This window comes from Macaca mulatta, chromosome 1, assembly GCF_049350105.2.
Source record: "Macaca mulatta isolate MMU2019108-1 chromosome 1, T2T-MMU8v2.0, whole genome shotgun sequence".
NCBI classification, from domain to species: Eukaryota; Metazoa; Chordata; class Mammalia; order Primates; family Cercopithecidae; genus Macaca; species Macaca mulatta.
The window spans coordinates 205477306-205503119 of record NC_133406.1 but is presented as its reverse complement, the minus strand read 5'-3'; the positions used below and the strand labels follow the sequence as shown (position 1 = coordinate 205503119).

Genomic DNA, 25814 nt, shown 5'->3' with positions numbered 1-25814 from the left:
AGTTTAAGCTTAGCTTTTATGTTTAAGTTGATGATCCATTTCAAGTTTCTGTATGTAGTGTAATACAAGAGTAAAAATAAATCTTTTTGTATATGGATATCCAGTTGTATCAGTAATATTTGTTGAAGACTTTTTTTTTTATTGATTTACCTTGGCACTTTTGTGGAAAGTCTCTTGACCAATGTGTTTGAGTCTATTTTTGGACTTTTCTATTCCACAAATCCGTATGGTTATCCTTAGGCCAATATCACACTGTCTTGGTTAATTTAGCTTTATATTAAATCAGAAGTTTGGCCAGGCACGGTGGCTCACACCTGTAATCCCAGCACTTTGGGAGGCCAAGGCCAGTGGATTGCCTGAGGTCAGGAGTTCGAGACCAGCCTGGCCAACATGGTGAAACCCCGTCTCTACTAAAAATACAAAAATTAGCTGGGCGTGGTGGCAGATGCCTGAAATCCCAGCTATTTGGAAGGCTGAGATAGGAGAGTAGCCTGAACCCGGGAGGCGAAGGTTGCAGTCAGTCGAGACTGGGCCATTGCACTCCAGCCTGGGCAACAAGAGCGAAACTCCATCTCAAAATAAGTAAATAGGCCGAGCGTGGTGGCTCATGCCTGTAATCCCAGCACTTCGGGAAGCTGAGGCGGGCAGATCACAAGGTCAGGAGATCGAGACCATCCTGGCTAACACAATGAAACCCTGTCTCTACTAAAAATACAAAAAAAATTAGCAAGTCGTGGTGGCACACTCCTGTAGTCCCAGCTACTTGGGAGGCTGAGGCAGGAGAATCACTTGAACCTGGGAGGCAGAGGTTGCAGTGAGCCGAGATTGCGCCACTGCGCTCCAACCTGGGTGACAGAGTGAGACTCCGTCTGAAAAATAAATAAATAAGTAAAGATATTTCTTTATCTTTAAAGAAATCTTAAATAATTAAAAATCTTAAATAAATAAGTAGAAATCTTAAATAAAGATTATTTATTAATAATCAGATGTTCTAAGTCATTATTTTTCAAAGTTGGTTTGCTACCCTAGATCTTCTACACTTCCATATACGTTTTAGAAGCAGATTGTCAGTTTCTACCAAAAAGCTTACTGGAGTTTCTGTTGGGGTTGTGTTGGGTCTGTAGATAAGTTTAGGGAGAATTGATATCTAAATAGTAATAAATCTTTCAGTTCATGAGCATGATGTGTCTTTTAGTTTATTTAGGTCTTCTTTGATTTTACTTAATGTTTTGTTGTTTTCCAAGTATAGATCTTGTACCTATTTTGTTATATCCATAGATATTTCAAATTAGGCAATTGTAAATGAAGTTTTTAAAAAATTAAATATATTTTGTTGAGTTATAACTTCTAGATAATAAAATTTATTTTAAAAGCATTTGAATTTGAACTTTTCACTTTGAAATAATTTCAGACTTTAAATATTAGTATAAGTCATCTAGATCTGTTTTTTTTTTTAAAAAATTGTTTTGGCATGGCCAGGCACAGTGGCTCACGCCTGTATTCCCAGCAGTTTGGGAGGCTGATGTGGGTAGATCATGAAGTCAGGAGTTCAAGACCAACCTGGCCAGCATGATGAAACCCTGTCTCTATTAAAAATACAAGGGCGGATCACGAGGTCAGGAGATCGAGACCATCCTGGCTAACACCGTGAAACCCCGTCTCTACTAAAAATACAAAAAACTAGCCGGGCGAGGTGGCGGGCGCCTGTAGTCCCAGCTACTCCGGAGGCTGAGGCAGGAGAATGGCCTAAACCCGGGAGGCGGAGCTTGCAGTGAGCTGAGATCCGGCCACTGCACTCCAGCCCGGGCTACAGAGCAAGACTCCGTCTCAAAAAAAAAAAAAAAAAAAAAAAAAAAAAAAATACAAAAGTTGGCCGGGCGCGGTGGCTCAAGCCTGTAATCCCAGCACTTTGGAAGGCCGAGACGGGTGGATCACGAGGTCAGGAGATCGAGACCATCCTGGCGAACACGGTGAAACCCCGTCTCTACTAAAAAAAATACAAAAAACTAGCCGGGCGAGGTGGCGGGCGCCTGTAGTCCCAGCTACACAGGAGGCTGAGGCAGGAGAATGGCGTGAACCCGGGAGGCGGAGCTTGCAGTGAGCTGAGATCCGGCCACTGCGCTCCAGCCCTGGCGACAGAGCGAGACTCCGTCTCAAAAAAAAAAAAAAAAAAATACAAAAGTTAGCTTCATGTGGTGGCGGGCACGTCTAATCTCAGCTACTTAGGAGGCTGAGGCAGAGAATTGCTTGAACCCAGGAGGCGGAGGTTGCAGTGAGCTGAGATTGTGCGACTGCACTCCAGCCTGGGCGACGGAGCAAGACTCTGTCTCAAAAAATAAATAAATAAATAAATGAATTGTTTTGGCTTTTCATGTCTCTTGTAGTTACACATACATTTTAGAGTCAATGTGTAAATTTTAGAATAATCCACAGAGATTTTGGAGTTACATCAAATCTCTAGATTACTTTGGGGGAAAATTAACACCTTAAGTATATATAGTCTTTCCATAAGTATGGAAAATTTCTTTTTCCTTTTTTTTTTTTTTTTTTGAGACGGAGTCTGGCTCTGTCGTCCAGGCTGGAGTGCAGTGGCCGGATCTCAGCTCACTGCAAGCTCCGCCTCCCAGGTTTACGCCATTCTCCTGCCTCAGCCTCCCGAGTAGCTGGGACTACAGGCACCCGCCACCTCGCCCGGCTAGTTTTTGTATTTTTTAGTAGAGACGGGGTTTCACCGTGTTAGCCAGGATGGTCTCGATCTCCTGACCTCGTGATTCGCCCGTCTCGGCCTCCCAAACTGCTGGGATTACAGGCTTGAGCCACCGCGCCCGGCCTTTTTTTTTTTTTTTTTTTTTTTTTTTTGAGACAGTCTTGCCCTGTTGCCCAGGCTGGAGTGGAGTGGCGCTATCTGGGCTCACTGCAACCTCTACCTCCTGGGTTCAAGCGATTCTTGTGCCTCAGCCTCCTGAGTAGCTGGAATTACAGGTGTGTGCCACCGTGCCTGACTAATTTTTATATTATTAGTAGAGATGGGGTTTCTCCATGTTGGCCAGGCTGATCTTGAACTCCTGGCCTCAAGTGATCCACCTGCCTTGACCTCCCTAAGTGCTGAGATTACAGGTGTAAGCCCCTGCGCCCAGCTGCTGGGATCTTTATTACAATATTGAGTAGAAGTGGTGAGAGGAGAGATTTTTAACTTTTTTTTTCAACTTAGGGGGAAAGGATTCAGTCTTAAACTATTAAGTAGGCCATGAGATGTTGATTTTTTTTTTATAGATGCCCTCTCTCAGATCGAAGACCTCCTTTTCTCTTTTTAGTTTACTGAAAGATATTTCCATGAATGAGTATTAAGTTTTATCAGTTGTTTTTCTCTACTGAGATGACCATGTTATTTTTTCCGTTAATGTGTTAATATGAAGATGAATTTTAAAATATTAAACTCACTTTGCATTTATGGGATAAATCTTATATTATTCGTTTTATGTGTTTCTATATTCAATTTGCCAATATTTTAAGTATTTATGCTAATGTTTTAAGCACCTATGTTTGTGAAAGATACTGGCGTGTATTTTTCATGTAATGTTTTCTCCTGGTTTTAGTTCCAGGGCAATATTGGCCGTGTAAAATTAGGAAGTGTTCCTTTCTCATATTTGCTTAAAGAGTTCATATAAGATGGGTTATTATTTCTTAAGTGTTTTATTTACTCAATTCACTAGTGGAGACATCTGGGCCTGGGGCTTTTCAGATTTTCTATTTCTTCCATGTCAGTTCTGGTAATTTTCACCTTTGAAGCCATTTCTCTGTCTGCACAGTCAGAGTCTGCATCATCATGGAAGTGTTCTGTCTGTACACAGTGAAAGTATGGTAGCCACTGGTACCCGTGACTGTTGAGCACTTGAAATGTGATGAGTGCAGAACTGAAGTTTTAGTTTAACTACATTTATTGCTTCTCGGCCTCTTGGCTAAGATCAAGTGTAATTTAATTAGAATTAAGTTTAAATAGTCACAAGTGTCATGTGGCTACTGTGTTGCATATCACAAAGCTAAATTGTCATTTATTTTTGTAAAGTTGTTAATCATTCTTATGTATTACCATCAAGTTAATATTTTAAACTGTATGGCCCTCCAGTTGTTTATAATATTTTCTTAGTTTATTTTTAATTTCTATAAAATCTGTAGTCCTTATTTCGTTCCTGGTATTGGTAATGTGTATCCTCCCCCAGTCCCTGTATTATTATTATTATTTAAAGACAGGGTTTTACTCCTGTTGCCCAGGCTCTAGAGCACAATGGTGCGATCTTGACTCACTGCCATCTCTGTCTCTCAGGCTCAAGCGATTCTCCAGCCTCAACTTCCTGAGTAGCTGGGATTACAGGTGCATGCGACTTCACCGGCTAATTTTTGTATGTTTTGTAGAGATGAGGTTTCACCATGCTGCCCAAGCTGGCCTTGAATTCCTGGGCTCAATCAATCCGCGTGCCTCGGCCTCCCAACGTGCTGGGATTACAACCGTGAGCCACTGTACCCAGCCTCCTATATTACTTCTTAAAAATATGTTTAAAACCTTTAATTGTAGTAAAATATACATAAAATGAAATTTACCATCTTCACCATTTCTAAGTGTGCAGTTCAGTAGCATTAACTGTTTACATTGTTGTACAATCAGTCTCTAGAATGCTTTTCATCTTGCAAAACTGAAACTGTACACCCAATTTCCCAACTCAAAATTTCTCTCTTCTTTCAGCCTGTGGCAATCACTCTTCTACTTTGTCTTTATGAATTCAGTTACTCTGAATCTTATGTAAGTGGAATCATACAGTATTTATCTTTATTTGGGCTGATTTTACTTAGCATAATGTCTGCAAAGTTCATCCATTTTGTAATATGCGTCAGAATTCCTTTCCTTTTTAAGGCTGAATAATATTCCATTGTATGTATATGCCACATTTTATCTGTTTATCTGTAGTTGGACACTTGGGTTTCTTCCACCTTTTAGCTATTGTGGATAAGGCTGCTATGGACATGGGAGCACAGATAATCTCTTTGAGATCCTGCATTCACTTCTTTTGAGGGTCATATGATAATTCTATTTTTTAATTTTTTTGTGGAACTGCCACTGTTTTCCATAGCAACTGCACCATGTTAAATCATTTGCATCTATAGTGCACAAGGTTTTACATTTCTCTACATCTTTGCCAACACTTGTTCCCTCTCTCCCTCCTTCCCTTCCCTCCTTTCCCTTCCTTCCTTTCCTTTCCCCTCTGTTGTCTTCCCTTCCCTTTCCTTTCCCTTCCTAACTTCTATCCTTTCTTCCTTCCATCCTTCTGTCCCTCTGTCCCTCTGTCCCTTTTTCTCTTCTTTTCTTTCTTGATTAATAGCCATCTTACTGGGTCCAAGGTGGTATGTCATTGTGGTTTCGATACACTTTTCTCTAAGGATTTGTGATGTTGAGCATCTTTTCATGTGCTTATTGGTTGTTTATATTTTTCTCTTTTTTTAATGGTCTTTGTCTAGATGTTTATCAATTTTTTTTTCAAAAATCTTTCTTTTGGTTTTATTAATTTTTCTCTGTTAATGATCCATCTTCTATTACATAGATTGTATTCTTTATTGTACCTTCTACTTTGGGTTTAATTTGATTGAGTAAATTCTTATTTTAGGTCTGATGTTCTCTTTGTTTTCAGCCTTTTCTTTTTCTCTCTCTGTGCTTCTGTCTGTATAGTTTTTATTACCCTGTCTTCTTTTGCTGTTATTTTTTTTTTTTTTGTATTGTCAAATCTACTATTAACCCATCTAGTAAATTTTCATTTTAGATACTGTATTTGTTAGTTCTGGAAGTTCCTTTTTAAAAAAATATATTTTCAGGCCAGGGGCAGTGGCTCATGCCTGATCCCAGCACTTTGGGAGGCCAAGGCAGGTGGATCACTTGAGGTCAGGAGTTCGAGAGCAGCCTGGCCAACATGATGAAACCCCGTCTCTACTAAAAATACAAAAAATTAGACAGGTGTGGTGGCAGGCGCCTGTAATCCCAGCTACTCAGGAGGATGAGGCATGAGAACCCCTTGAACCTGGGAAGCAGAGATTGCACTGGGCCGAGATCATGCCACTGCACTCCAGCCTGGGCGACAGAGCGAGAGGTGTCTCAAAAAAAAACTAAAACACATATATACACACACACACACACGTATAATAAATATGTATATTATGTATATATATGTAAATTACATATATAAATTTTGTATGTATATTACACATATGTAAATATATATTTATATTATATATATTATGCATATATATTTTCTGCTTTTCTCTTTATCCATTTCATGTTTTCCTTGATTGTTTTTTCTTTAAGGAGTGTTGAACTTTGTTCTGACATGCAGTTAGTTTTGGATTAGCTTGATCTTTTTGAGACTTGTTTTTTAACCTTGTGAGGGCAGCTCTAGGGTTGTCTTTACTGTAGTTTAGCCCTATTTTTTTTTTCTCCCTTTAAAAGATAGGGTCTCGGCCAGGCATGGTGGCTCACGCCTGTAATCTCAGCACTTTGGGAGACCAAGGTAGGTGGATCACCTGAAGGCAGGAGTTCGAGACCAGCCTGGCTAACATGGCGAAACCCCATCTCTACTAAAAATACAAAAATTGTCCATGCGTGTTGGCGGCCGCCTGTAGTCCCAGCTACTCGGGAGGCTGCGACAGGAGAATCGCTTGAATCCAGGAGGCGGAGGTTGCAGTGAGCCGAGATTGTGCCACTGCACTCCAGTCTGGGCAACAGAGCAAGACTCCATATCAGAAAAAAAAATAAAAATGATAGGGTCTCACTCTGTTGTCCAGGCTGAAGTACAGTGACATAATCATAGCTGACTGCAGCCGAGACCTCTTGAGCGCAAGCAGATCTCCTTCCTCAGTCTTATGAGTAGCTGAGATTACAGGCACGGACTACCATGCCCAACTATCTTTAAATTTTTACTAGAGATGAAATATCGCTCTATGTTGCTCGGGTTGGTCTTGAACTTCTGGGCTCCAGCGATCTGCCCACTTCAGCCTCCCAAATTACTAGGGTTACAGGTGTGAGCCACAGCATCCAGCTAGCCCTGTTCTTAATGTGTGACATTTCAGAGGGCTTTACTGATTGTCCCAGGTGTTTGACAAGGTCTCTTTTTCTTCTTTTTAAGTAGACTTTACTTTTTAGAGCAATTTTAGGTTCATAATAAAATTAAGTGGGAAGTACAGAAAGTTTTCCTATCTCCCCTCCTTACTACCCAGCCTCCCTCACTATGGACATCCTGAATTGTAGTGTTTTGTTTGTTGTAATTGAAGAACCTACATTGAGATATATTGTCATCACTCAATTACCATAGTGTACATTAGGGTTATTCTTGGTATTGGTCATTCCATGGGTTTTGACAAATGTATAATGACCTGTATCCACCATTATAGTATGTATCATAGAGAATAGTTTCACTGCCCTAGAAATCCTCTGTGCTTCACTTTTTCATCCCTCATTTCCCCTAACCCCTGTCAATCACTGGCCTGTTTACTGTCTCCATCAGTTTGCCTCTTCCAGAATGTCTTGTTGAAATCATACAGTATGTAGTCCTTTGAAATCGGCTTCTTTGACTTAGTAACGTGTATTTAAGTTTCTTTCATGGGTTGGTAGCTTTCTTTTCTTTTAAGCCCCGAATAATATTTCATTGTGTGATTGTGCCAGTTCACTTAGTGACAAGGTCTCATCATTCAGGTTAATCGGATTTCAAAAGTCTCCTCATCTTTGTATCAACACTGGTAATTTTCTGCTTGTAGTTCCCTGATAGTTGTTCTGTTCCTAGTGAGGATTTCACTCAGTGCATGTGTAGATTACTATTGAGCCAAATAATTTTTAGTGCTCTTTCTCTGTGCATTTGTCTTTTCTCTGGTAATATGTCTTGCAGATACCAGCTGCTGCAGCTTTCTCCAGCTTCTGCCTCTAGTCTCCTTGGCTTAGTGAGACTGCTGTGCTCTGTTTTGAATTTTCTCTTTCTTTACTGGTGTTTGCTACATGTTCCCAGGCTTTGGTGAACCTAGGGCTGACTTCATTTGTTTCCTTTTTCTCCATGATCACAATCTTGTGTTACTTCTCATCCATAGACTGAAAAGAGGTATTTCATATTTTGTTTGATTTTTTTAGTTATTAGCAGCAGGAGGGTTATTTTGGAACCAGTACTGCACCATGGTGGCTGGAAGTGGAATGTTTTATAATCAGTCTTCAATATTGTAACTAGTGCCTAACTTACAATTTCTGTATGATTTTGAATTTAACTCAGAAATAGTTCTATAGAGGCCAGACTTTGTGACTCACACCTATCATCCCAGCCCTTTGGGAGGCTGAGGTGGGCAGATCACCTGAGATCAGAAGTTCGAGACCAGCCTGGCCAATATGGTGAAACCCTTCCTCTACTAAAAACACAAAAATTAGCTGGGCGTGATGGCATATGCCTGTAATCCCAGCAACTGAGGGAGCTGAGGCAGGAGAATCACTTGAACCTAGGAGGCGGAGGTTGCAGTGAGCCAAGATCATGCCACTGTACTCCAGCATGGGTCACAAAGTGAGACTCCATCTCAAAAAAAAAAAAAAAAAAAAAAGGGAAGAAATAGTTCTATAGATAATTTCCCTAAGTAACTTTCTAAGCCTATGTAACTCAATATTATTTCTCTACCATAACGCCAGTTGTACTGTGTGAACCACACATAGCAACATTTCTATAGATGGAGTGTTAGCAAACCTTTTTCCTAAAGGGCCAAATAGTAAATATTTAAGCTTTCTTGGCTGTGACCAACAAATATGACTTTTTTGCATTCTCCTTATCCTTCTTTTTACGACCTTTTAAAAATGTAAAATCATTCTTAGCTTAGAGCCATCCAGAAATAGGCCCTGGATAAAATTGTTTAAGTAGGACTTCCTCTATATATATGTATTTATTTTGAGATGTAGTTTTGCTCTTGTCACCTAGGCTGGAGTGCAATGGTGCTATCTCGACTCACTGCAACCTCCACCTCCTGGGTTCAGGCAGTTCTCCTGCCTCAGCCTCCCGAGTAGCTGGTATTACAGGCGCACACCACCACACCTGGCTATTATTTGTATTTGTAGTAGAGACAGGGTTTCACCATGTTGGCCAGGTTGGTCTTGAACTCCTGACCTCAGGTAATCTCCCGGCCTCAGCCTTCCAAAGTGCTGCGATTACAGGCGTGAGCCACTGCACCCAGCCTTCTATTTTTATTTTCAAAAAAATCTCTATTGACCATTTTTGCAGATAGTATGAACTCTAGCAGAAGTGGTCTATTCTGTTAATGAACTTATCAGAGTAAAAAAATGAAGTTGTTGTAAACTTACTGATGCCATTGAGGGAAAAAAAGTACAAGTTACCCTGTCTCTACAGTTGTAAAGCCTTTAATAAAGGAATATTTTAACATTGCTTTCTTTCTTTCTTTTTTTTTTTCCTGGATTATGAGGGGTAGGGTTAAAAATTAGGTTTAGGGCTTATACAGATTCTTGTTTATCTGAATAGAAAGGGGTATCAGCTAAATCTGCTGTGACAAGAGAGAAGGTGAAAATACAGATTTTTGTTTTCTAAGTAACAGAACTATGTTACAGAAAGTTTGGAATTAGAAGGAAGAATCGTAGGAATGCTTATGGGGCTAAAGATTGGGGTACAGTTGGGTAGTTGGTACTGTCTCCCCATATCTCTGTCGTATTGTGCTTCTGCAATTATTGGCAAAAATGACTTTTGTATTTATTATTTTATTTAAATATTATGTTATTCTGCTTACAAAAGTAATATGTTCTTTGAAATACTGACATGTAATAAGATATGAAAATTTTACTCAGGAAGATGATAGTTTATTACAGTGATGTGCTTCAGTTTTAATAGACTTTTGACAGTTTTTAGGTAATTGCTGAATGTTTTATCAGTTTATAGATATCTCTAATCTTCTTGATCATTGCTGCCAGAACACTAGAAATAACAGGGATCATTCTAAAAAGTAAAGTCTGTTGTAGTAGTTCTCATATTGAAAAACAATTATTTGTTTTATAAAATGGTTTATACTGTACTTCAAATTCATAATTTTTAAAGCCTTAGTGCATAAGTTGACTATTAAAGTTGGTAAAAATAAAATTCATTTCTATCAGCAATGTATCAAGTTTCAGTATTTATCACCTTTTGGTAAGCTATAAAATCAGATTGATCTAAATATTCACTGGTTTCAAACTTTAAAAAATATTTGAAACACTGTTAGAAATATATTTTACATTGAGACATGTAGATGTGTATCTCTGTGTGTACACAAACATTTCTTGTAGCATTGCTTATTGTCATTCTATATGATACACTTCGCTTTCTGTTCTAACCCATTAAAAAAATACTGGTTCTGGCCGGGCGCGGTGGCTCAAGCCTGTAATCCCAGCACTTTGGGAGGCCGAGACGGGTGGATCACGAGGTCAGGAGATTGAGACCATCCTGGCTAACACGGTGAAACCCCGTCTCTACTAAAAAATACAAAAAACTAGCCGGGCGAGGTGGCGGGCGCCTGTAGTCCCAGCTATTCCGGAGGCTGAGGCAGGAGAATGGCGTGAACCCGGGAGGCGGAGCTTGCAGTGAGCTGAGATCCGGCCACTGTACTCCAGCCTGGGCGGCAGAGCGAGACTCCGTCTCAAAAAAAAAAAAAAAAAAAAAAAAAAAAAAAAAAATACTGGTTCCTTAATGTGTCCATCCCTGCAACTTGAAAGAAGACTGAGTTACTACATTGTAGTTATTATCCCATTCTCAGGTAGAGTTTTCGTTTGGTTATTGCTGTATTAATAACTATGATTCTTTTTCAGTTTAGGAATACATAAGACTTAACCATTTTTCTATTATTGTAAATGTTCTCTGATAAGAATCAGGGTCTGTCACTAAAGGAGAAAACTAGAGTGGCTGTTGAGGAGCATCTGGTAGTTTTAGACGCAGCCACACAATTCAGCATACTTACCAGGATTTATTGTGTTTGTTCCCAAACTTTATTATTACTCGGCATTGTAGTTATATAAGTTTACTTGTACATTTTTTTACACTAGTGAAATGTTACTTTGAAAAGTAAACTGTTGCTTCTGTGAAAATGTGAATGCTTTAGAAAAACTAAGCAAATGAGTAAAAACATGGATGTGCAAGTGTCTTTACTTTCTCCCTCCATTTTAAAGAAACTCAGATTGCAGTCATGAAGATGGCCTATATGGTTGTGATTTATTTTTATTTCATTTTTTTTGAGATAGAGTCTCCCTCTGTTGCCCAGTCTGGAGTGCAGTGGTGTGATCTTGGCTCACTGCAACCTCCATCTCCTGGGTTCAAGCAATTCTCGTGCCTCAGCTTCCTGAGTGGCTGGGATTACAGGCATGCACCTGGCTAATTTTTGTATTTTTAGTAGAGACGGAGTTTTGCCCTGTTGGCCAGGCTTATCTCGAACTCCTGACCTCAAGTGATCTGCCTGCCTCAGCCTCCATAAGTGCTGGGATTACAGGTGTGAGCTATGGTGTCCCGCCTGTGGTTTAGCTAAGAAAGACATATTAGCATAGCCATTATGAAAATCTTGACTGATATTAAATGATTGGTAAATGTGCTTTTGTATGTCCAAGTAAAAATAAACGTTTAAGGCATTTATATTTCATTTTTAATGATCCTTGGCTTTGACTGTTGAATTACATGGTGATCTTATAAAGGGGTTTTTATTATTTAGGAAATTATATTTTTTTGAGTAGCAGTAATAGTCAGATCATCTCTTAGAAATGTTTCTGTGACAGTGGCCGAGCACGGTGGCTCATGCCTGTAATCCTAGCACTTTGGGAGGCTGAGATGGGCGGGTCACTTGAGGTCAGGGGTTCGAAACTAGCCTGGCCAACATGGTGAAACCCCATCTCTACTAAAAATACAAAAAAATCATCCAGGCGTGGTGGTGGGCACCTGTAATCCCAGCTGCTTGGGAGGCTGAGGCAGGAGAATTGCTTGAACCTGGGAGGCAGAGGTTGCAGTGAGCTGAGATCATACCACTGCACTCCAGCCTGGGAGACAGAGCAAGACTCTGTCTTTAAAAAAAAAAAAAAAAAATTTCTGTGGCAAAGCACAGTGCTAACTTAAGCTTTTATTTAAAACAAACTGCAATTACCTTGTTTTTGTTTTTCATTTTTTAATTTATATAATTTTTGTTTTTCATTTTTTAATATATATATTTATTTTAAAGACAGAGTCTCTGTCACCCAGGCTGGAGTTCAGTCACGTAATCATAACTCACTGCAGCCTTGAACTCTAGGCTCAAGTGATCCTCCTGCCTCAGCTTCTTGAGTAGCTGGTACTACAGGTGCGTGCCACCATGCCTGGCTTGTTTTTAAATTTTATTTGTAGAGACGAGGTCTCATGCTATGTTGCCCAAGCTGATCTGAAACTCCTGGGCTCAAGTGATCTTCCTGACTCCATCTAAAAAAAGAAAAAAGGTAGTAATCGCAAGGAATTGTTAGAGAACCATGATTTCTAAAGTTGAAATTACTGTTGCCCAGGCTGGAGTGCAATGGAACGATCTTGGCTCACTGCAACCTTTGCCTCCCAGGTTCAAGTGATTCTCCCACCTCAGCCTCACTAGTAACTGGGATTACAGGCATGTGCCACCACGCCCAGCTGGTTTTTGTATTTTTAGTAGAGATGGGGTTTTGCCATGTTGGCTAGGCTGGTCTCGAACTCCTGACCTCAGGTGATCTGCCCACTCCACCCTCCCAAGGTGCTGGGATTACAGGCGTGAGCCACCACGCCCGGCCAAAATTACTATTAATACTAGTTTATTTCTGAAAATTATGCTTTGATTAAAAACAAAAATGTGGGCCGGGCGCGGTGGCTCAAGCCTGTAATCCCAGCACTTTGGAAGGCCGAGACCGGCGGATCACGAGGTCGGGAGATCGAGACCATCCTGGTTAACACGGTGAAACCCTGTCTCTACTAAAAAATACAAAAAACTAGCCGGGCAAGGTGGCGGGCGCCTGTAGTCCCAGCTACTCGGGAGGCTGAGGCAGGAGAATGGCGTGAACCCGGGAGGCGGAGCTTGCAGTGAGCTGAGATCCGGCCACTGCACTCCAGCCTGGGTGACAGAGCGAGACTCCGTCTCAAAAAAAAAAAACACAAAAAAACAAAAATGTGCCCTTCCCCCTCCCAGTGCTGCTGGGCCCGCAGGTCTCTGTCGAGCCGCGGACTCAGGTCTCTCTTCTGCAGGATGGGGTTTGTTAAAGTTATTAAGAATAAGGCTTACTTTAAGAGATACCAAGTGAAATTTAGAAGATGACGAGAGGGTAAAACTGATTACTATGCTTGGAAACGCTTGGTGATGCAGAATAAAAATAAATACAAAACCCATAAATACAGGATGATAATTCGTGTAACAAACAGAGGTATCATTTGTCAGATTGCTTATGCCCGTATAGAGGGGGATATGATAGTCTGCGCAGCATATGCAAATGAACTGCCAAAATACGGTGTGAAGGTTGACCTGACAAATTATGCTGCAGCATATTGTATTGGCCTGCTGTTGGCCCGCAGACTTTTGAATAGGTTTGGCATGGACAAGATCTGTGAATGCCAAGTGGAGGTGACTGGTGATGAATACAATGTGGAAAACAGTCATGGTCAGCCAGGTGCCGTTACTTGCTATTTGGATGCAGGCCTTGCCAGAACTAACACTGGCAATAAAGTTTTGGGTGCCCTGAAGAGCGCTGTGGATGGAGGCTTGTCTATCCCTCACAGTACCAAATGACTCCCTGGTTATGATTCTGAAAGCAAGTAATTTAATGCAGAAGTACACCAGAAGCACATCATGGGCCAGGATGTTGCAGATTACATGAACTACTTAATGAAAGAATGGGAAGATGCTTACAAGAAACAGTTCTCTCAATACGTAAAGAACAGCATAACTTCAGACATGATGGAGGAGATGTATAAGAAAGCTCATGCTCCTATACGAGAGAATCCAGTCTATGAAAAGAAGCCCAAGAAAGAAGTTAAAAAGAAGAGGTGGAACCATGCCAAAATATCCCTTGCTCAGAAGAAAGATTGGGTAACTCAAAAGAAGGCAAACTTCCTCAGAGCTCAGGAGCGGGGTGCTGAGAGCTAAACCAAACAATTTTCTATGAGGATTTTTCAGATAAAGACAATAAACTTTTTGGACAGCAACAACAACAACAAGAAACAAAACCCAAAAAAAAAGGAAAACAAAAATGTGCAGGAGGAGTTAATATATTAGAATATTTCACAATATTTATTTATGATAGTTGAATTCCTTAGTTGGTGGTTATACCTTGAAATGTTTGTTGGATATAGCTTAGAAGTATCAGTATACTGCTAAAACAATGACTAAGCATAAGAGGGACAAAGAATGACGGTTGACTTTACCTCGAAGTATGAAATTTACTTTCATTATCAAACAAATGTTGTTCTTAAATTACTTAAAATAACTTTATTCTCCTTTTGCAAAATCTAAGTCTATTTGCATTTTACTGATCACAGTCTCTATTACACACAGATTTTCCTCCTGAACTCATTGCTCTTTATTAGAGCTTTCTTGTGAGCATACTACAAAGCTGTAATATTCTCAATCTTAAAAAAAAATCTATTTAAAAAAAAAACAAATAGGCCGGGCACAGTGACTTGCACCTATAATTCCAGCATTTTGGGAGGCTGAGGTGGGAGGATCACTTGAGCCCAGGAGTTCAAGACCAGACTGAGCAACAGAGCAAGACCTTATCTCTACGAATAATTTAAAAATTAGTGCGCACACGTGCATGCGCGCGCGCGCGCGCACACACACACACACACACACACACACACACACACACACACGGCCAAAGTAAAAAAAACCTCTATTAAGGGCCTCTGAATAGTTATCTCTGTTCCTTCGGTTCCTCTGAAGAATTATTTTATACTAGGATTCTCAAGTTATTTCCTCTCAATCTGTATTGGGATCACTCCACTCTGACTTGCATACTCATTTTCCCACTGATGTAGCTGTTGTCAAGTTAGAAGTTAAGTTCTCAGTCTTCATTTTATCAGTCATCTCAGCAGCATTCATTATGGTTAAGTCACTCCCTCCTGTTTTCTTCATTAGTTTCTATGACACCAGCCTCCTCATTTTTCTCCTACTCTATTAGCTGTTTCTTCTTAGTGTCTTTTTCTGACTCCTTCATTTCGACCAGATTTTGCAGTACTGAAGTATGTCTGGACTCTCAGCTGTCTTCCATCTATAGTAAATAAACTTACTAGGTGATCTTATCTAGTCTCATGAATTTTAAGTACCATCTCTTCATTGATGAGTCCCAAATTTATGTCTCATTACTTGGCCAGTCTTCTCTTAACTACAGGCTAATATATCCAGCTGCCTTCTTGATATCTCCATTTGAAGATTTAAGAAGGATATCAAAGTCTGCCATCCCAAAACCAAATTATTCATTCTCCCTCTTTCAGTGTGGTCCTCCCTTAGTGTTTCTGTCTCAAGAAATGACACCCTGTTGTGTTGTTCTTGACTCCTTTCATACCCAGCATCTCATATACATATCAGGCAGTGCCTCTACCTTGAAAATATATCCACATCTGACTACTATTCTTCACATCCACCATTATTTTTACCTTGGGTTTTACTACCAGTTTTTCCTTGGGTTATTGTAGCTTCCTAAGTGGTCCTAAGTGGTCTTCCTGCTTCCATTCTTCTGCTCCCTATAACATTGAACACTTCATAGTACACAGAAGCTATGTGTAAAATGTATGATCCTTGTAAAACATAAATTATGTTAATTTGTCTGTAGAGTCTTCTAACAACTTCCTTTTACACTTACATACATTGCAATTTTTTCGTATTGCTTGCAGTTTCCTAATAGACCTATCCTCTGTTTCTGTTTTCTCATTTTTTTTATCTCTCTTCCTATCATATATGCAATTCCAGCCATACCATCCTTGCTTTTCCTCATACGCGCCAAGCATAGTCATAGTGTCTAAAAGCCAGAAATCTTCCATGAGAAATTTGTGCTTTCAGGTGTTTCAGCTACTGTGATCATAGTGTTCTGTTTTGTTCTCTTGATATAAGCTCTGAGAAACAGAAACTGTTTCTTTTATTTGGTTATAGGGATCACAAGGATGAGACAAATTCTGATTCAGTTAAGTAATGTAACTAGTACTTATATTTTAATTGCATAAGATTTTATGCAGTCTACAGATTTATTGTGTAAGTACCAAAATTGCTCATTCAAATCAGTTGCTTTGTTAGAAATTGCCATCTCTGAGGCCAGGTTCTGTGGCTCATGTAATCCCAGAACCTTGGGAGGTCAAGACAGGAAGAGTGCTTGAGCCCAGGAGTTTGAGACCAGCCTGGGCAATGTAGCGAAACTCCCGTCTCCACAAAAAATAAAAAAAGAATTAGCTGAATGTGGTGACATACATCTGTGGTCTCAGCTTTTTGGGAGGCTGAGATGGGAGGATCACCTGAGCCCAGGAGGTTGAGACTGCAGTGAGCCATGATCATGCCATTGCACTCCAGCCTGGGTGACAGCAAGATTCTGTCTCAAGAAAAGAAAGATAGAAAAAAAAAAAAAGAAATTGACATCTCTGAGAAAGCTGTAAATCTCCAGTGCATTTTGAAGATTAAAAAAATTTTTTTCACTTAACATATCTTGGGAATTCATAAAGCTACCTCATTCTGTTTAACAGCTATATAATATTCCATTAGAGGTGTGTGCTATAATTAAGTTAGCCTCACTGATGAACACATATGCTATTTTCAGTCTTTTTCTGCTATAAATGCTCTTTTTCATCACTGTCTTGTGAGATTATATTTGCAGGATGAATTTGTAAAAGTTGAATTGTTGGGCTGAGCATGGTGTCTAACGCCTATAATCCCAGCACTTTGGGAGGCCAAGGCGGGTGGATCACCTGAGGTCAGGAGTTTGAGACCAGCCTGGCCAACATGGCGAAACCTTGTTTCTACTAAAAATAAAAAAAATTAGCCGGGCATGGTGGCAGGTGCCTGTAATACCAGCTACTCAGGAGGCTGAGACAGGAGAATCACTTGAACCCGGGAGGCAGAGGTTGCGGTAAGCCAAGATGGCGCCACTGCATTCCAGCCTGGGTGACAGAGTGAAACTTTGTCTCAAAAAAAAAAAAAAAAAAAAAAAAAAAAATTGAATTGAATTGTTGGGTCAAGAGTTCTGTGTATTCAAAGTATCAAAAATATTACTTAATTGCTCTTTATTAGTTTTGTACCAGTTTGCATTCCTACCAGTAGCATTTGACTGCAGGAGTAGGCAAACGTTTTTCTGTTAAGGGCCAGATGGTAAATATTTTGAACTTTCTTTGTATGTATTTTAGTCTTGGGCCATAGTTTCCCAATTTTGGCCTATAGCATAGCTGCGAGACTTTTTTTTTTCTTTTCTTTTTTTTTTTTTGGAGACAGAGTCTAGCTCTGTCGTCCAGACTGGAGTGCAGTGGTGCGATCTCAGCTCACTGCAATCTCTGTGTCTCGAGTTCACGCCATTCTTCTGGCTCAGCCTCCTGAGTAGCTGGGACTACAGGTGCCCACCACCGCGCCCAGCTAATTTTTTTGTATTTTTAGTAGAGACGGGGTTTCATCATGTTAGCCAAGATGGTCTCCATCTCCTGACCTCATGATCCGCCTGCCTTGGCCTCCCAAAGTGCTGGGATTACAGGCATGAGCCACTGCGCCCGGCCAGCTGCAAGACTTTTATCAAAACTTTTTGTTATTACCAACTTACTGTGTGAACATGGTATCTCATTGTTTTATTAGTTTGCATTTCTCTTGTTGAACCTTAGTATTTTACTGTCTCTGAAAAGTTTGTTTGAACCCTTTGCTTTTATATATGTATTTGGTTGTTTGTCTATATCTTTACTGAACTATAGGTCCTATTTTTATCTTTTAAGGAAATTACCCTTTGTGATATAAAATGAAATAAAAACTTTTTTTTTTTTTTGAGACGAAGTCTCACGCTGTCGCCCAGGCTGGAGTGCAGTAGTGCAATCTTGGCTCACTGTAACCTCTGCCTCCCTGGTTCAAGCAATTCTTCTGCCTCAGCCTCCTGAGTAGCTGGGATTACAGGCGCGCGTCACCATGCCCGGCTAATTTTTGTATGTTTAGTAGAGACGGGGTTTCATCATGTTGGTCAGGCTGACCTCTAAGTCCTGACCTTGTGATCTGCCTGCCTCAGCCTCCCAAAGTGCTGGGATGACAGGTGTGAGCCACCGTGCCCGGGGAAATAAAACCTTTTAAATTAGTTTATCTTTTTATCTTTTTGATTTGGTTTGTGTTTTCTCATCTCTAGCCAGTTTTAAAGTCACATTTGATCTTTTATATTTTTATTTATAACTTGATCTTTTATTCTGGATTATTTTTGGTCATTATTAGAAAGGCTTCTTTCTGTGACTCAAAAATAATTCTTCCATTGTTTCTTTAATATTATTAAAATAATTCTTCCATAGTTTATATTTAATATTACTGTTTTATTTCTTTATGCCTAAACTTAGATACATGTGTAAAATTTTTTTGATGTGAGTTAGGGATCTCATTTTTCGATATGACTACCCTTTTCTTCAAATACTATATCCTGAATTTAAATGTAGTGATAAGGGGCTGGGTGCAGTGGCTCATGGGATTTGAGAATCCCAGCAGTTTGGCAGACTGAGGTGGGCAGATTGCTTGAGCTCAGGAGTTCAAGACCAAACTGGGTCTCTACAAAAAATACAAAGATTAGCTGGATGTGGTGGCGTGCGCCTGTAATCCCAGCTACTCAAGGCTGAGGTGGGAGGATTGCTTGAGTCCCAGGGCGGAGGTTGTAATAAGCTGAGATCATGCCACTGCACGACAGCCTGGTTGACAGAGCCAGATCCTGTCCCAAAAAATGAACCAACTAACTAAGTAAATGTAGTGATATGGAAAGTTGCTTACAATGTTACTTCTTAGTATTGACTTCTCATGTACTGTAGAACTCAATGTTCTGACTACATAAAATGCCTAATTTTTCATTCATGAAAAATTACAGAGCACGTGCTATGTGGTCAGCTACTTATGATGAAACGTTGAGATGACTCACCTGTAAGTTCTTCAGCATACATCTCATAAAATTTTAGCATCTGTTTTACTATCTGTTGTCTCATTTGATTATTTTAGAAAGTATAAACAATTTTTCCAAATCTTATTGCCTCTATGTTTATTAGCAAACGTTCTTATGATATAAACAAACTTTTCTCTCCTTCCCTTTGACATGGACTCAAATTATTTACCCTCATACTGTTTCTAATTTTCTGTTTATTTTTTCTAGCTCTGTGAGGAGGAAGAGTCATACCTATCTCTTTCATCATTTTATCCCTAGAACCTAGCACAATATCTACTACAGGGTGGTTTCCTAATAAATATGTACTGAATGAATGAATACTTCAGGCAGTGGGGAGCTATTGAAGAATCTCAAGGGAGGGTGTAATGTGAAATGACTTATATTTTGGAAAGGTAATTCTGGTGTCATTAAGGAAGAGAGCAACCTGAGCAAAGCTCAGAAAAAAAAAAAAAAAGAAACAGAGGATTGCCCTGTCACATCACCCAGGCTGGAGTGCAGTGGCACAATTATAGCTTGCTGTAGCCTCAAACTCTTGGGTTCAAATGATCCTCCTTCCTCAGCCTCCTGAGTAGCTAGGACTGCATGTGTGTACCACTACACCTGGCTGATTAAAAAAAAAATTTTTTTTTTGTAGAGATGGGCTTTTGCTATGTTGCCCAGGCTGGTCTTGAACTCCTGGCCTCGAACAGTCCTCTGGCCTCGGCCTCCCAAAGTGCTAAGATTATAGGTGTGAGCCACTGTGCCTGGCCCAGGAAAGCTTTCCTTTGGATTCTGTATCAGTTGGGACCTGATTACAGATAATCCAACTTAAATCAACTTAAGAGGAATTTATGGGATTTATGGCATCCAGAGAAGGGTTGAAGAACCAGCCACATGAAGGATGTAACTGGGCTTCAGGAACAAATCAGAGCAAGGATGCTAATGCCACTAATATTTTTAGTCTTCGCCTCACTCTGTTTTTATCAGTTCCAGTTTGTTTGCTGATGGACCAATTAAATGTGGTCTGGGCATAGAGTTTATAAGGGTATGGTTGCTTCCTGAGTATACATGTGGATTGAATTAGTATACCTTTGAAGGTATTGTAGAATCCAGCAGGAGATGTGGAGTATTAGATCTAGGTGCTAAGTGGAAAAGATGGATTTGAGGGAGATAAGAAGTAAAGTTGACAGAATTTGTCCAGGGGGAAATCTTGAGCACCTGCTGGTTTGGTGAATCTGTTAACCATCTGAGGGAATTATAAGAAGCATGTGCTTGGAATGGGAGGGAACATGATGAGTTTTGATTTTAGAGATGCTAAGTTGGAGAACGTGTAGGAGCTAGTTGAATGTAGACTTCCGAAATCTTGGAAGAAAGGTCTAAGCTTAAGTGCTTAGGAAGTCAATAGCAAAGGTAAGTGTTATGGAGGTGAACAAAATAGCTCAGTCTGAGTGTGAAAGTAAAGAGAATGGAAATCTTGCAGAGAAACTAATATTGAAGCCATGTGAACAGAAGAAGAGGAGTGTAAAATAAATTAATAAGGCAATTAAGGAAAGTAAGAAGAAATAAGAGTACCAAAGAATCCAAAGGAATTTTATCCATGAGGGATATGCCACTTAGGGATTGAAAAAAGTCAATTTGCTTTGAGCATTGGGAGATCATTGATGATGTTAGTGAGAAAAGTTCCAGTGGAAAGTTGGGAGCTGATTGTATTAAGCTCAAAGGGTTAATGGATAGAGGTGAAGTAGAAGCAAACTATGTAGAATTTTTTTCCTACAAGTTTGTGAAGGGAAGATGAATGAGGGCATTGTAGGGCTAGGGGGTTGCTTTGTTTTGTTTTGGAATGGGAGAGATTAGTATATATTAGTAGTTTTGAACAGTAAATAATTTTTTATTCTAGGTTGGAGAAAATTTATTTTTATGTTTAAATATTAACTGCCGTAAGTGTTTGTTAGTGTTAGTGCAGAGAAAATGGGACTCAGACCAGAGGACCTGAGTGCTGATCTCAGTTTTACCTGAATAATCGCCATAATAATTATAAATACCATTTTATATTCCCTTCTATTTGTCAGTCATTGTGTTAGTAGGTCCTTTAATCCTAATCCTCACCACAAATTAATCTCCAAGGTGAGTATTATGCTGTTGTATAGATAGACTCTGAGAGTTTACTTTTCAGGATTACATCGATTTTCAGGATCATGCTTTGATTTCAACACAGATATGTCTGATTCTGAAGTTGGTGCTCTTTTCTCTATATCTCACAGCTTTCTTTTCTAACCTGAAGTAGTTTCTCAAGTTTTGGCTCCTCGTTTCCTTAACTGTCAGATAAGAATAGTCATATCTGTCACACCCATATCAAAGTGTTAAATGAATACTATGGTAATATCTGTATTATGTTTGAAAAAATATTTATTTGGTTAAATACCAAACTGACCTTATCATTGTGGTCTTTAGCACTATCGTTTGTCTAAACAGTATTTTACTTTTTAAGGTGGTGGTATCATGGATACAGAAATGTCTGAAGATATAGACCACAACTTAACTCCTACCCTTGACAGCATGTCTTATGGAATGCCGAATCAAACAGGATCTGAAAATTCATTGCTGGATGAAGATGATTATTTTTTGAACTCTGGGGATCTTGCAGGAATTCCAGTCGTTGGTAGTGACAATGAGGATGAACAGGATTTTAGTTCAAAGGACAATCTTGTGTCTTCAATTCATACTGATGATAGCTTGGAAGTAGAGAGAAGAGTCACACAGCATGAATCAGACAATGAAAATGAAATACAAATTCAAAATAAGTTAAAAAAAGACTTTCCTAAACAGTTTGATCAGGTTTCTGTCTTTAAATCAATACGGAAAGATTTTAGTCTAGTAAGAGAAAACAGCAAAGAGACATTTTCTGGAAAGGAGAAAAATAGAGACCTAACTTATGAACGTGAAAAACGGTTGGATAAACCCCATAAAGATTTGGATTCAAGGTTGAAAAGCAGTTTTTTTGATAAAGCAGGTAATAATTGTTGGAATTAGAACCATAAAACACAATTAAAAATTACTGATCATAATATATAACTTTTATTACTTTTGATGTTAAGTGAAGTATGAACGGTTAAATTCATTGTAAGCTTGTCATTTTTCTTTTGTCCTTGTTCTTTGCAGAGTGACTGAATTTCTCCCAGTAACTTTTGGTAATGGTATAAATGGTTGAAAATAGCTCTAAACCTCATTTCTCCCTCCCCTGGTTGCAATGTTTTGATGAGAAAGGCAAGATACTTGAATCACCTGTTCATTTTCTTTGGTTGAACATTGGAACCTGAAGTTGGATTTAACTTCTTTGTGCTGTAAGCACTAATTCAAACTGCTGTCTCACCACTTAGTCCAAATTAGGGAGTTTTTATTTTATTTTTTAAATTTAATTTAATTTTTTGTTTATAAACTCTCACCTCTATCTGAAAGGGAGGTTTTTTTTAAAAAAAAAATTCTAATTTATGTTTTAGAAGTTTCTTGAGGTTTCTCCTGAGCCTCTTTGCCCGGTGTACCCTATACTTTAGCTGTAGTTAACATTCTTGAATATATCATATATTTCCTTCTATGCCTTCCTTTCCTCCTGCTATTCCATTTGCCTGCATGTCATTTTCTCTCTGTATATTTGCTTGTGAAAGTACTTCTTATCCAACAATGCCTAACTCATAAACCTCTTCTACTCTGTCATCATTCTAACTGCTCTACATCAAGAATGAATTGTTTCCTTATCTATATTTCCACAGCGTTTTCATGCCTCATTATTTATTTATAGTACTTATCACACAGTATTGTAGTTCTGTATTTGTTTTACCTTACCTACTAGTGTAGGAGTTGAGGGCCAGATTTTATCTTACTCATCTTTGTATTCTTGGGGCCTAACCTAGTGTAGTAAAATAGTAATTATTCAATAAATGTTCACTAGCTGTGAAGGAAAGCAAGTATTCTATACCAGTCCTTGTATTTCTTCTAACAATGCTAGGAAATGTATGGTAGAAAGAACAAACCAGTATTGTTAGAGAGACAGCTTTTGAGTATGTACAAGGCTGTGCAAGGATATACTATGTTTTTCTCTATAATTCAGTATATATTTCCAGTATCCCTTCTTGGGGTATGAGAGTCATGTTTCTCAAGGAACATAATGTCTAGTAGTAGAATGGACAAGACAGGTCTGGCAGTAGAAGTGCCAATGTCCAGTGGAATAGCATAAGATTTAATTTACAGTTAAAGACAATGATAGAAGAGCTTGTCATAAGGCAGTTCAAGAAGATATCTTTCAAATAATTGAAACAGTGTGTTTTAGGGATTCTTAGAAGAGAGATGATTTTTAACTTATTGAACAGGGAGGGTTTTATAGAGGAGAGGTGAATTTTTGACTGAGCTGAGTCTGGAAAACTATAAAGATTAGGATAGACAGAGGGGACTTGGAACAGAATAAGTAGAAATGGGGGAGAACAAACACAAGCAATTTTCAGAGCAAAAATAATTGTTTTTTTTTAGGTTTGAGCAAGGAAAAAATGTAGGGTAAGGCTAAAAGTTAGGTGGGGCCAGATTGTGCAGAACTTCGAGTGAAAATACCTTTTGGGTGTTTTTGGGACCCAATTCACTCTAACGAGCATCTTTGTTGGAAAAGAGAGGTGGTTATCAAATGATAGCTTTTTAGGTCACTCTTTATAAGATTTGTTATTCATATACATGTGTTTGTTTGTTTTTTTTTCCTTTCAATAGCTAATCAAGTTGAAGAAACATTACATACCCATTTACCACAAACCCCAGAAACAAACTTTAGGGTAAGTTTTCAGTGTGTATGTAGATTGCTGTAACTGTGACAAGTGTCAAAGTTTTCTTTATGTCACTTTCTAAATTCTAACAATGTATTAGGTAGAGCACTGATTTTTTTTTTTTTTATTTGCTTAATATTTGTGTAAGGTCATCATTGGAGACATTCTAAAAAGCCTCAACTCTTAGGGTCTTTGTTTGTATTTGGTATTTAGACATATAACACATTTACTTTTAGGCATAGGGACGCTAATGAATGTCCATAGAGTTCTTCATTTCCAATGAGCTTTTCTTTGGGTGTTAAACCTGAAGAGGAATCATTTTTAAGTCTGAATATTTATTAATCCTTTATATTGTGTTTTAGGATTCCAGCTACCCATTTGCCAATAAAGAATCCATTGGTTCGGAACTGGGGAATTCCTTTGCATCAAATATTAGAATTAAAGAAGAACCTTTGGATGATGAGTATGACAAAGCAATGGCACCACGGCAGGGACTACTAGACAAAATTAAAGATGAACCTGACAATGCTCAAGTAAACATTTCACCTTTTTTCCCCCCCTTCTTTTTGTTCCACACATTGAATTATTCATTTGAGAGAGGAAGTGCTTAAGAAGTGAAATAGTTTGTTGACAGGGTGAAAGGAAACTCTTAAAGAAGGTTGAGGCTATTTGAATTACCATATAAGGCATTAATGAGCTGTATGAAACTTTTCCTGAGTAGTAATTAAGGCTTTTAATCATCTGTGTTTCTTAACACCACTGTGATTTTTGCAATGCATTTTAGTGCAAGGATTTGAGAAGTATACAGCAGATATGGTTGAAGGTTTATGGTAGTTTATGGGTTTGTGGTGCAATCAAATTTATGTAGGATAGTAAGCCTTTTGCAGTTAATGCTAATGAAGTACAGGCTATATATGGATTTAAATATTTTTCAGGAGGGGTTAATGGACAGATCATCTTTGGAAGGGTTAATTGATTGAAGAACCAGTTCATTGGATTAGTGGATAGAAGGTAAAGGAGGCTTTGATGAATGATACGTGATTCCAAGTTTGAGATCTGTGAGTAATAAGAGTGAAGGTAGAACTCTGCTATTTCAAGGTTGCTCTGGAGATAAAATCATAGAGATCTTGTAACTGTGAGGTCCTGAAGTCAGCTAAGCTATCCATGCAGTTAATGATGTTGCTATTGTTGGAATAGAAGGAAAAAGTTATATCAGATGCTGCAATCATTTTGAAGTGCAAGAAGGGGTCCAAGGGACGAGTATGCAATAGCAGCAATTATTTGAGGGTATCTGTGTTTTGTACAGACGGTATGAATTGGCTGTTTTTCTGAAATGACATTTAATCTGGGAGAAGCTTATATTTTCCTATCTTTCTGTTTGTATTAGAGGGTTTGAGACTGTCAGACTTCTGTGAAAGTGCTTTCTTCTTCTTTTCTTTCTTTCTTTTTGTTTTTTTCTTTTCTTTTCTTTTCTTTTTTTTTTTTTTTTTTTTTTTTTTTTTTGAGACAAGGTCTTGCTCTGTTGCCCAGGCTGGAATGCAGTGGTGCAATCACTGCTCACTGCAGCCTCAACCTCCCAGGCTGGAGTGAACTTCCCAGCTCAGCCTCTCAAGTAGCTGGGACCACAGGCGTGTACCACCACACTGGTGAATTAAAAAAAAATTTGATAGAGGGGCCCGAAGTGGTGGCTCATGCCTGTCATCCCAGCACTTTGCAGGCTGAAGCCAGCAAATCTCTTGAGGTCAGGAGTTCCAGACCACCCTGACCAACCTGGTGAAATCCCATCTCTATTAGAAATACAGAAAATTAGTCAGGCATGGTGGCGGGTGCCTGTAATTCCAGCTACTTCGGAGGCTGAGGGAGGAGAATCAATTGAACCCAGGAGG

General features: G+C 39.1%; 1 protein-coding gene and 1 pseudogene across 15 annotated transcripts in view; both read left to right on the top strand.

Moving 5' to 3' along the window:
• The window catches only part of ZMYM4 (zinc finger MYM-type containing 4), a 161057-nt gene that overhangs the window by 77851 nt on the left and 57392 nt on the right, over positions 1-25814 (top strand). For 8 of the 15 annotated variants that reach the window (XM_015135095.3, XM_077992835.1, XM_077992827.1 and 5 more), the window contains 3 exon segments: positions 21615-22136; positions 23876-23937; positions 24291-24461. The exons of 5 other annotated variants lie outside the window; for them this stretch is intronic. In XM_015135095.3, coding sequence (XP_014990581.3) covers positions 21626-22136; positions 23876-23937; positions 24291-24461 — 744 coding nt within the window. In that variant the 5' untranslated portion in view covers positions 21615-21625. 15 annotated transcript variants of the gene reach the window in all.
• Positions 13031-14255, top strand: LOC100428891 (large ribosomal subunit protein uL18 pseudogene; annotated as a pseudogene).